This window comes from Gymnoscopelus braueri (genome assembly GCF_963280865.1).
Source record: "Gymnoscopelus braueri genome assembly, chromosome: 22".
NCBI lineage: Eukaryota > Metazoa > Chordata > Actinopteri > Myctophiformes > Myctophidae > Gymnoscopelus > Gymnoscopelus braueri.
In genome coordinates this window covers 20,013,183-20,025,239 of record NC_137624.1, presented here as the reverse complement: position 1 = coordinate 20,025,239, position 12,057 = coordinate 20,013,183, and the positions used below count along the sequence as shown (strand labels likewise).

Here is a 12,057-nt window from a genome sequence, read left to right as displayed (position 1 = left end):
CAAAAGTATCTCATGAGATTTTTTTTGGATTCTAGATAAATGACGAATATAAGTAGCCTACTTTGTTTGTTTGCAGACTTATTCAAGTATTTGATTATTTTCTATTCTTAGGGTTTAAGTGGTTTTTAACCACTATAAACCAATGGAAACTTGGTCCTCTTTCTCATTGTAAAAAATAAAACAGGATGTTAAACAGGATGTCATTGCTTCATTCTGCACTGAAAGGCCTTTTTTACAGTCTCCCCATTTCCCTCTCTGCACCAAGTAGTTAAACAGGAACTGTGGGTGTTCAGATTTTCTTACAGTTTCTGTATCTTGTAGTCTTGAGTGTGAGTTCATTTTTACAACCTCAGAGTAAAATTTGCCCAATTATGATGGAATGTTACAGATTTCCTCTAGCCAAATAAAATGCTTGTGTGGTCAATATCTTGTTCTTGGATACTGCTTATCGTCAATATTGGGGATATAGGGTTGAAGGGCATGGTGATAGCTAGAAGCCTCCTAAATTCCAACCCATTGGCTCCAACCACTGCCCACATGAGGAACTACAGGCTCCAATTGTAGCCCTCACACAAAGTGTTTTAGGGCTGCTGCTAGATTCAGTAGTGTGTGTTTTTTGGGCAGAGCAGGAGCAATGTGTGAAGCACATACCCATACCAACAACCAGCAAGTGAATGAGAAAATAAGTGTAGATGCCCATAAGTATTTAAAAAATATATATATTTACAATTATTTTTACTGCAGTGCATAGCATTTTATTTTCAATAAATAAATACAGAAAAAAAGAAGAAACAAGAAAAGCAATACATTTGTAATAAATAAATAAGTATGTTTGTTTATCTGTTGCAGAGCTTTGTTAAATCTTTGCCCAGAATGACCACTAGATGGAAGTGTGCTGTAAAAATGTCCAGTTACCCAATGCAATTGTTCATACAGTATTTACCTTACAGTATACCAAAAGATGATTTATCATTTATTCCTCACACATATACTGTGTACAGGATGACTTTGATGTTAAATGTCTTGCTGATTGTAATTTCAAATGTCTGATTGTGGGCCTGGCCCACATCACCACCACGCTACCCACTGTAAACCCAACCCGTCTACTTCCTCGGCGTCGTCCCCGTCTCTGTCCCCGTCGCCTCCCAGTAACGGGGTGCCAGGGAACGTGTTCTTCAGCGGTACAAGCCTGTCTCCGCGCCACAGACACAGCAGAACCCGGGCTCTACGAGAAGCAGTGGAGCATGCAGCGATTCCGAGGGGGAGGTTAGAAAATACTCTTTAATAGTTTTAAGCAATTCTTGTTTTAAGCAGAGCGTATTTAAACGTGTCTTGTAATGGACATAATATTTATCTCAATGTAATCTCTTCTTTCTATAGGAAAATCTTTCCACGGATGCGTTTGTGTTTCAGTTCCTTGGCAAACAACTCTAGTTCCTCCGTCCCGGAGGAACTAGAGTTGTTTGCCAAGGAACTGAAACACAAGTTCGTTCCTCCGTCACGGAGGAACTAGAGTTGTTTGCCAAGGAACTGAAACACAAACGCATCACCTTAGGATTCACCCATGCTGATGTTGGCCTTGCCCTGGGTAACCTTTATGGTAAGTCTCAGGTCATTAATTAGTTTAAAAAAAAATCACAGTGCAACCTTGCCAGACATTTATATTTAACTTTTATTAGGCTTGGCTAACATTTACAGTTTACAGTTTAGGCATTTAGCAGACGCTCTTAATTAGAGCTGAACCTGTATGATGGTACTCTTCTAGCAGCTTAAACCAGGGATGTATTAATTTCCTGTATATTTATGTATATTTTTGTCTTATTTTGTGCGCAGGTAAGATGTTCAGTCAGACCACCATCTATCGTTTTGAGGCTCTCCAGCTGAGCTTCAAGAACATGTGCAAGCTGAAGCCTCTTCTCCAGAGATGGCTAAATGAAGCAGAGACCTCTGAAAACCCACTGGATGTAAGTCTTCCACTTGCATGAAATCTACTCTTGAAATCTACTTTTTAGTCTTATGAGACACATTTACTGTTTATAGCAGAGGCTTGTTCTTTCAAGTCACCACTATCACTGTAAAATTATTAGTTAAATCATATATAATTTGTTGACTGAGGTCCCCTGGGGTCTATACTTGGTCCCCTCCGTTTTCCCCTCTACACCAAATTTTTGTGTGTCACTGTAGCCTGCAGAATGTCTGAACTTGTTTGCTGCTTCCTGTTGGATTAAACACTGACATTCTCATTCTTCTTTTTGTCAGATGTACTGTACAAGGTTCAGCGAGTATTTGTTGACACCAGGAAGAGGAAGAGACGGACCAGCTTAGAGGGGACAGTGTGTTCTGCTCTGGAGTCCTATTTTATCAAGTGTCCCAAACCTAACACAGGGGAGATTACACATATTGCTGATGACTGAAGCTGTTTATGATGGGTCCTAGGGGAAGTAAGTAAAGGGCAAACAGGATTGGACCTAGCACGGAACCCTGTGGAACACCACATGTCAGTGTAGTGGATTCGGATGAATATGGACCAATGGCCACCGAGAAGCTCCTGTCCGATAGATACGACTGGAACCAATCTAGGGCGCTCCCAGAGATCCTATCGTATCCTGAGCCTGTCGACCAGGATACGATGGTCCACGGTGTCGAAGGCTGCACTAAGGTCTAGCAGCACAGGATGGAGCAGTCGCCAACATCAGATGAAATTCTTATGTCGCTTGTGACTCTAAGAAGGGCTGTTTTTTTGACGGAAACCTGATTGAAATTTGTCGCAGATATTGTGTTGAATTAGTAGGTTATTGAGCTGACTGGCCACTGCTTTTTCTAAAAGTTTGGATATGAAAGATAATTTGGAGATTGGCCTACTGACGGGTCCAGGTTCGTTTTTTTGAGCAGTGGTTGAATTATTGCCTGTTTAAAATTAGCCAGATGTCAGTGAGGAGTTAATAATTGAGAGTAGGCACGGGCCTACTGTGTTAAAGACATCCTTTAGCATGGATGTGGGCAAGTGGTCTAGTGGTCAGGAAGACATTTTCATTGACCTCACAAGGTCGGTCAGTTCTTGCAGGGAGATAGGGGAGAAGTTGCAAATAGTTGACTGCCGAGTAGGGCAGGGAGGGAGGGGAGAGGAGGAGGGGATAATATTTGCTCTAACTTTGTCTACCGTGTCTACAAAAATAATAGCAAGTCGTTACAGTCTTCATTAGAGAAGACTGGGACAGTGGGAAGGGGAGGGCTGACAATGTTATTAATTGTATTGAAAAGGATTTGGGGATTTCGCTTGCTAGAGGCGATAATATTAGCAAAATAAGAAGCTCGCACATCCTTGACTAAATTATTGTACTGGATTAAAAGTTCTCTTAAAATAATACGGTCGGCCTGGAGCTTGGTGGCTTTCCAGAGGCATTCAGCTTTTCGGCATCTCCGTTTAAAGGAGCGAGTCTCCTCTGTCAACCAAGGGGAGGAGTTTACTGAGGGAACAGCTCTAGTTTTAAGTGGAGCAACCTTATCTAAAATGACCAAACAGTGAGAATTAAAAGAGTTAACCAGGCTCCCAGCATCTATTTGCAAAGGCTGTCCTAAAACTAGTCTGCTGTCAAAAGCGGCAGCAAATTTTTCCATAGAAGACTGATTTAAAAAACGTGAATGCTTCTCTTTCTTACCAATTAACCAGTTGGAATTAAAAGACAGATTAAAAGAAATAAAATAATGATCAGTCACAGTCTAAACCTAATGAGAAGACACGGTCCAGAGTATTTCCCTTTATGTGTGTGGGGCCTGACACATGCTGAATAAAATTAAAAGATTCTGTAATACTTTAAAAAAATAACAGCACAGCTATTAGTAGTGTCATTAATGTGATAATTAAAATCACCTAACATCAGGACCCTCTAAAATTTGATGATAGAGGTTAAAAAATCACTAAATTCAGATAAATAAGAACTGTTTGGACCGGCGATAAATTAAAATACAATAAAAAGGATTGGAGTGTCCAACTTTGGCCATTAACATCTCAAAGGAGGAGAAGGAACCAGGGTTCACTGTCCGTGTTAAGAAGCAGTTTTTGTGAACCACTGCTAGGCCACCCCCGACTTGACCCGTGTTCCTAGGGGCACACATGAAGGCACAGTCAGCTGGGCAGAGCTCGATCAGGGAGGTATAATCCTCGCTTTTTTGCCATGTCTCCGTGAGAAACAGAAGATCAAATTTTGTAAAAATATCATTCCAAATGAATGATTTATTTGTGATGGAGCGGGCATTTTGTAGTGCTACTCTAAAGGATTGGAGGAAGCGGTTGGAGGCATCTTTTTGGGGGTAGATAATGTTTAATATTAAATGGTCGGTGAGATAGCAAAACAGGGATGACAGAAGGGTCCATGGGAATGTGTGGTGGGGGGGAATGGCAGTGTGGAGGGGGGTATTGATTATTGGCGATTGGCGTCATGTAGTGTCAGTAAAATGGCGGGTGATGTTTGTGGCCAGTATTTTTTCCCCCTTATAGTTTAAGTGAACATTGTCATGAAATAGCTTGGGGAGTAGCATGAGGGTTTAGTGTCACCATAGAGTTAAAGTATTGAAAATTATGCCCCCATGGCAACTGTTACAACAAAGGCACGGTGAAAGATTTTCAGCCATTCAGTTTTCCTACCAATTGGGTTTATGTGCCCAATGAAACAGGAAAATAATTTATAAAAACAAGAACCTTACCTTACTGTAAGAAACCAAAAATAAAATACAAAGACAAAACAAGGGCCTCTCTTATTTCAAGTGGATCTATGTCATGGTATCTTATATGTTATTTATTTATACAGTTTATTTGGACACAGCATTCTCACTCAGTTCTACTTCACGCAATACTCTTGCATGCATTTCACACTGGTTATTTGTTGTTTATGTGAGTGCCAAAAACGGTCCGGACCGTTTTTGAGAAGCCATGCATTGTGTGCCAAAAACGGTTATGACCGTTTTTGGGGAAATTTTTTAAAAAAAAATTAAAAAAAAAAAAACTTATTTTTTTTTATTTTTTTTTCTTCACAGCACCAGGAGATATCATTTTTCGAAGATTTAGACTCCAATCCACTTCCTGGTTAACTTATGACTTCAAAAGCCTGTATCTCGGCTCCTGTGTACTTTTTTTCTAAAATATGTATTTTTGACTATTTTCGACTATTTTCAACTGGCTGCAACTATGGAGCGGATTACCTAATGTTTTTAATTTCCCCCCCCCCGATTGTACGAGACCTCTATGGGTGTAATGAGGGGATCACCTTGAGGACGGTGATCACTGAAAATATTTTGTGACTACTTGAAAAAGGTTAAAAAAAATTTAAAAATCCAGGCACCGACTGTACCCTGCTTTAAAAAAGCCCTGGCACTCAACATGATTATGCTTTTGATGTACCAAGTTGACATTAATTCTACCCATTAACCCAGGCTTCAAGGTCAGAGTAAACCTTCTGTTGAGGTAACTTATCATACTGAGAGCAGATTCTACACAACCTCTCTCTCCAGTCGGTGTAAAGCTTCACCTTCCACTTTTGTTTCCAAGCAAAATAGTCAGCATAGCTTTTCTTGTCATCTGCCAGCTGTTTCAGATGATTCCCCAAGTCCTCTATTGATGCAAACTCATCAACATGGATGAAGGAGTTTGGCGGGGCCACAGCCTTGTAATCCTCCAGAGAAGGTCCGAGAACAACAGGCACAGCGCCTCCCTGGTACGCGTTCCTCCACAGCTTCTCAGTGATGTAATCTTTGGAGAGTGAGTTCTCAAAGGCCAGATAGAAATAGCAGTGAGAGATGGTGGGTAGGAGGGCTTGGGAAGACAGCGGCTCCTTTTTCCATTTCCCATACACACTCACAGGAACTATGGTATTCAGCTCCTTGTAGACTTGGCTCCTCCTGTGACGGTGTTGATAGTTCCCAACCACCCAACAGACCAAATTGCTTTTATTCACTGCACTGCCTTCAGTTCCATGTTCTTCACTGCCAGGCTCTGTCGAGAGCAGCTCCCCATAAGGGATTTTAATATCAGCATCTCTCCTGTAGGACATGGTCAAGTTGAAGACGTTGGCATAAGAGCGCAGGTTCCCATTGTTTTCTGGGGACTCCAGGGACATCCAGACCCACCTCTGACCCTGTGGCCGTGGCAGATCATGGGGCAGCTTTTGGGGCCTCTGTTGCAATTCTCTGTTGTGGAAGACCACCACATCTGCTGTCGAGATCAGAGAACGCTGATCCAGTAGTCGACAGCGTGGGACGTGATAGCGGTCCCAGCACACATCACCTGTTAGGTTGTAAGAGGTGCCGAAAGGCCAATGCCACAGCAGGATAGTTGTGTTGCCAAGATCAGTGGAGGTAATGGGGTTTATGGTTGTCAAGGTCTGGGATCCCCACTGCCATCCAACAAGGCAAATGACAGTCACAGAAGAGGTAAAAAGAATATAGAGAAAGTGTCTCCTCATTGAAGTGATTATTTTCACCTTAGTGTAAACGTGAGCCCTGTCAAAAGAAAAAGAAATGGAATTAGGGTGTGTGTGTGTGTGTGTGTGTGTGTGTGTGTGTGTGTGTGTGTGTGTGTGTGTGTGTGTGTGTGTGTGTGTGTGTGTGTGTGTGTGTGTGTGTGTGTGTGTGTGTGTGTGTGTGTGTGTTGGTGTGTGTGTGTGTGTGTGTGTGTGTCTGTCTGACTAATGCCAGAGGTTATGGGCACAACAGCAAAGGCAGCGGCAACATTGGACTGAGCTGAGACTTTAAGGGAAGACTGCATGTCTCCCCGCTGCGGACCATTCTGTCTCTCACTCTGTGTTAAAAAATGTTGCCTTAGACAAGTGTATTGTTCTCTTTACTCTGAAAGCGAGGTTGCAGGTTTTACCATCTAAACTTAGGGCGGTTTCACACTATGGTCCCGGGTGCGCACCCCGGACCACATGGCAGATGTTGTGGTAGTGTGAACGTAGCGAACCGTTCCCCGTAACGCATCACCGTACCGGACCCGAAACCACCTTGGGAGGTAGTCAGGAACACAGTCAAACTTTATTATTCAGTCTAGAGTGACTTTTCTTCTGTGAATGACATTCGCTCTCCCAAAGCCCCATAGTCCACAGCGCCCCCATGAGGCACATATTTACCATTACTGTTAAATGAAATGGTCTCGAGTCTTGGCCAGTGTGAATGCTGGCCAGCCAAGCGTACTCGGGAACGTTTTGATTCAAACGGATCCAGTGTGAAGCCGCCCTTAACCTCTCCATCTGGTTTCCAGGCAACCATGCTCCTCACTGTATACATCATGGTCATCAACAAATAGCTGAAACCATGTCCCACATCTTAAATTGGTGCCATGTATACTGGGGACTCTACATAAGTAGGCATGACAGAATAGTGGATTTGATATCAAAAGATATCTATTCTATTTTCAGGTCCTCCATCATGCTGTGTAAGCATTCTACTGTGAAGCCGAGTATGTTTAGCCTGTGTAATGATGATTCTGTGTTCTCTAACATTTCAGCTAACACGGAAGTGTTCATTCTTGACGTCGGCTGTACTTTTGAATACAGCTTAGAGGAAGCCTTCCTAACCAAAGTGTTAAAATATCATCAGCTAGAGCAGACCATCTCACAGCTAGGCTACAGATGTAAACTTTTGGTTTTTATCTTTGGTTTGATTTTGATATGATTGTTGTCTGCTGTGTTTGACAAGTATGCCAATATTATTGTATGTAACAATGTTCTGTCTTATAAGCACTTTGTAACTGGCTGTTTTCCCATTATCTGACTGCACTGGCAGTGTTCATGTCCTATGTACAAGGCATTCTTGTACTTCTGTTTATGTGGACATAAATACATAATTTCAAGTGTGTGTGTGTGTGTGTGTGTGTGTGTGTGTGTGTGTGTGTGTGTGTGTGTGTGTGTGTGTGTGTGTGTGTGTGTGTGTGTGTGTGTGTGTGTGTGTGTGTGTGTGTGTGTGTGTGTGTGTGTGTGTGCACAAATACAAACGATGCATGCAGGGAAGAATTAGGACGATACCCACTCATCAAAATAAAAAAGGGAGCATTTAAGATGTATAACCACCTAAAAGAAAGTGACCCAGATGGATGCACTCCATAACAAGGCACTCACACACAGAGAAACTCAAGAGAGATGGCCCCTCAGCCAGCTGGTCCTGGAACTCACAAGCAGAGCCACCAGATATAATGACAAAAAACTCCCATATCTGCTGGGCGAAGTACAACAATGTGCAAACACAACAACATTTGTGAGCTGCTGTGATAGGAGAAGGATGTCAAATGGAACACAACCACCTACACCTTAAAGACTAACAAGTTCTGTCAGGGAACTAGGCTAGTGACAATGGCCCCAAAAAATGTAGGTACCCCTACCGGAGGTAGAACCAAACACAACATAGTTTTTCTTCATCTCTAAGGCCTCCCATACACGAAATGGATTGTTGTGTAAAAATATTTTACTGCAAAAGTGGTGAAATTGATATGTAAAGTTATACACCCCAAACAAAAAATAATGCCTGGCCGTCTGGGGTTGAGGCATAAAAACTCATGTAGATTCACAATGGAAGCTCTGACGGATTTAAAACTTGGCACAAATGAAGTCAGGACATTCCTCTATATTCTAAAAAAAGAGTGAATGTCAATATCTGAATGTAAATAGGAGATACAGTCATTTGAATAGGCGGAAATGTAAATCTATGTAGAATGTTCTCTTCACTTGACGTGACTCTGACATGGATTGTCATAGCAGGACCTATGATGTCTTGTTTGAAAGGTGTGGTTCTACTGAATCCAGCAATATCAATTGTGTAAAAGTAGCTTTAATACTCATGGAGTTATGTCACTAAACGTATATGGTGTCCCAAATGGGGAAAACATGAAACAGTCCTAATGAAATCTACAGTATCACACAGATTAGTTTTATTTTCAATTCACTTATCAAGGGTGGAAAAATATTAGCAAATTCACTTAAGTAGAAGTCCCTAAAATGTATGAAATGTCCCAAAGTTGAGAACATTTGTAAATATTATGCAACTTCAACAAGAAAAATTCAGGCTTTCATGAGTATTAAAGCTTTTACACAATTGATATTGCTGGATTCAGTAGAACCACACCTTTTAAACAAGACATCATAGGTCCTGCTATGACAATCCATGTCAGAGTCACTACAAAGTAAAGAGAACATTCTACATAGATTTACATTTCCGCCTATGTAGGTATGTGTTTTTTGTGTCTTTTTTTTAGAATGTCCTGACTTCATTTATGCCAAGTTTTAATTCTGTCAGAGTTTCCATTGTGAATCTACATGAGTTTTTATGCTTCAACCCCCAGACGACCAGGCTTTATTTTTTGTTCGGGGTGTATAACTTTATATAACAATTTCACCACTTTTGCAGTAAAATATTTTTACACAACAATCCATTTCATGTATGGGAGGCCTTAAAGATGAGGCCTCATTTTGCGGAAGTTTGCACTTTTCATTCTGCTTGCTTTTGCTGCACACACACAGTTGCTGCTGCGCTGCTGTTCATTGCTGTTGCTAAAATTGCTGCTCACCCTAACTCTATGCCACCACCCCATGCTACCACCTGTTGTTTTGGATCTGCTGTTTATGTACGGATGCGTTTTATCAGAGTACCTAAAAGCAGATCCAATTCATCGCCAAACCATAATAAATATATTGCTCATTTTATATTCAATAAATATATCTTATCCATTTATGAGTTGTCCTGACAGAACTAATCATTGTGTGTATTCCTGCACTGTCTGCATCGAGTGACCTCGGTACATAGAAATAGCTTTTTGGGATGTTGTCTACTGTTACTTTAGATTGATGGTTCCCCTATTTGTAATCCTAGACAATTTCTATGCATTTGATGTATTACCTTGTGTTGTTCTTGCTTACTGTAAATCGCTCTGGATTAAGAGCGTCTGCTAAAGGTCTAAATTGTAAATTGTAGAAACACTGTACATACAAACAGAGCAATTTAACACTTTTGAAAAACAGCTGCTATTTGTGCACAACTTTGCAAAAGCTTATGTCAAGCTAACATTTCCTTTGTGGATATATAGGCTAACTATTTCTGACAGCAAATGCACAATTCTTATGGTTTTGTAAGTTAGATTTCCCTCAGTTGCAATGTAACAGCTCTGTGTGCACATCCTTTATATTCCCTTTTAATTGTACATACATTATTTTTGTTTTGATTGTATTGTTCCACTTTTGCTTTGGCAATGTAAACGTATGTTTTTTCAAGCGAATAAAGCCCTTTGAATTGAATTGAATTGAGAGAGATTTTGCCCTTTATCATAGATTACAAGTTGAATGAATCTCTTTCAACAAACTCACACCAATTTGGCATCACTGGTGTGATCATGTCTCTATTTTTTATTGTTATTGTTTATCTATAATAATGATAGTACACATAAAATCAATTATTATAATATAATTGATTTTTTCTTCTCCAAGTTTCATAGATAGCTAAAAACGAAACAAAAAGTAACACCTATCAAGTCTCCTCTTTGAGGGGTCTCAAACACTGTGACTGTTATAGGCTACTGATGCATTTGGAACAGGATGTGGGCAAAGATATATAATGGTGTTATGCTGTACGTTTATATATTGTAAATTGCTGCTGAACGTAGGCTACAGCAGCAATAATGTACAATGGTCACTTTTGAACGTACAATGATCACTTTCTATCTGCTTGTGCCTCAGTTTTATATTCAGAAGAATACCAGAATACCAGAGTATCAGTACTCGAAGACATCATTAAATGATTGCTTCTTATTTTTATACTGCAGTGTGAAATAATAACATATTATCTGTGTGTAAAGAACACATCCTAGCTAAACTCTCTCCTGACCAGTGACCACAAAGTTAAAACACATGGTAACACACAATCAACCCCCAAAAGAAAGAAAATAATCAAACTCCAAACACCACTAACCTGATGAGCAAGCTAATCTGTGATGTCCCTGCAGTCATCACAGAAGCAGCAACCGCTGGCACGCCAGCTGGCAGGTCTCTTACAAAGATGATGATCAATTGAAGATGATTGAAAGAAAGTTGCTACAGTATATAAGAGTAGGTTGGGTGTGTTATGAGATCTCTCTCTCTCTCTCTCTCCCTCCCCTGCCCAATTGATGCTTGATAAGAGGAAGTAGTGGTAGAGTGTCCCATATGTTTCATAACCCTACCACATGTTCATGAATTGCAATACATTTACAGGACCCAGACTATTTAGTATGGGAATAGTAATAGTTAAGAAGATTATACAAAATGTTGTAACTGAAAATTGTTCTGTGAGGTTTAACCAATCTCTTGTAACTGTAAATTCAATTGCGTGAAAGAATATTTAAAATAATTGTCAGCTCTGTAAGTCACACCTCACCATATGGGAGGGGCCCTGTACTGTATTGGTCTCATATGTGAGCGTTAACCTGTATATATTTTAATAAGTGGTTTATTGGCCTTGCAGCCCTGGGCACTGGCCCGGTTAGCCTGGTCTATAATCTGCCCATGGATCCAAACCAACAGCTCACCCAACTGCAAAAGAAGCAGTGCTTTCCGCTAAGGACACTGTGGGCTGTAGTGATTTAATCTCTATAGGGTCTCAAGTATGTTGTCTATTAACCTTTTTTCCTCCGAATAGGATTGTTTGTTTTTGATTGCAGACGAGACCAATGTCAACTACTTTTTTGTATGCCACATGCTGTTATGACCTTTCCGATAGGAAGCAGCAGTGATGTAGGCTCTCAACAACACACACTTAAACAGTGTGCGACCTGGAAGTAAGTGATATACACAACACAACATCCCACCAAACCGAGATGTGGATATATTAGAGGTATTAGCATATTGTTTATTTAGGATGCACCGTTAGCATTGATTGAATACTTTATTAACATGATTGTTAACGGTACAGAGTACTGTCAAAACGTTATGCTAAAAGGATAACACAAAAGCCCCAGGGGGCCCGAATAGGGCAACCACACAAACTTTATTCTTTCTAGATAAACTTTATTTTGCCGTGCTATTTCTCCCACAGTTTATTTTTCCC

At 40.6% G+C, this 12,057-nt stretch overlaps 2 protein-coding genes across 2 annotated transcripts; one reads left to right on the top strand and one right to left on the bottom strand.

The window, feature by feature from the left end:
* Positions 1 to 1,042: 1,042 nt before the first annotated feature.
* LOC308078882 (POU domain, class 5, transcription factor 1-like) lies at positions 1,043 to 2,414 on the top strand (the record flags this gene model as incomplete). The annotated part of the gene is made up of 4 exons (XM_080420225.1): positions 1,043 to 1,237; positions 1,435 to 1,600; positions 1,834 to 1,968; positions 2,260 to 2,414. 4 exons carry the CDS (start codon positions 1,043 to 1,045, stop codon positions 2,412 to 2,414), a joined length of 651 nt encoding a protein of 216 aa, XP_080276351.1.
* Positions 2,415 to 5,393: 2,979 nt separating this feature from the next.
* Positions 5,394 to 11,053, bottom strand: LOC308078483 (alpha-(1,3)-fucosyltransferase 7-like). Its single transcript, XM_080419665.1, has 2 exons — positions 10,945 to 11,053; positions 5,394 to 6,495 (listed from the first exon to the last, which is right to left on the bottom strand). The coding sequence occupies exons 1-2, from the start codon at positions 10,980 to 10,982 to the stop codon at positions 5,415 to 5,417; spliced, it is 1,119 nt and encodes a 372-aa protein (XP_080275791.1). The 5' UTR covers positions 10,983 to 11,053; the 3' UTR covers positions 5,394 to 5,414.
* Between the last annotated feature and the right edge of the window lie 1,004 nt (positions 11,054 to 12,057).

Coding starts and splice junctions, on each gene's coding strand:
- LOC308078483 (XM_080419665.1), bottom strand. CDS start 10,982: ATGACTGCAGGGACATCACAGATTAGCTTGCTCATCAG. Junction 6,496..10,944: donor CAGATTAGCTTGCTCATCAG/GTTAGTGGTGTT, acceptor TTCTTTTGACAG/GGCTCACGTTTACACTAAGG.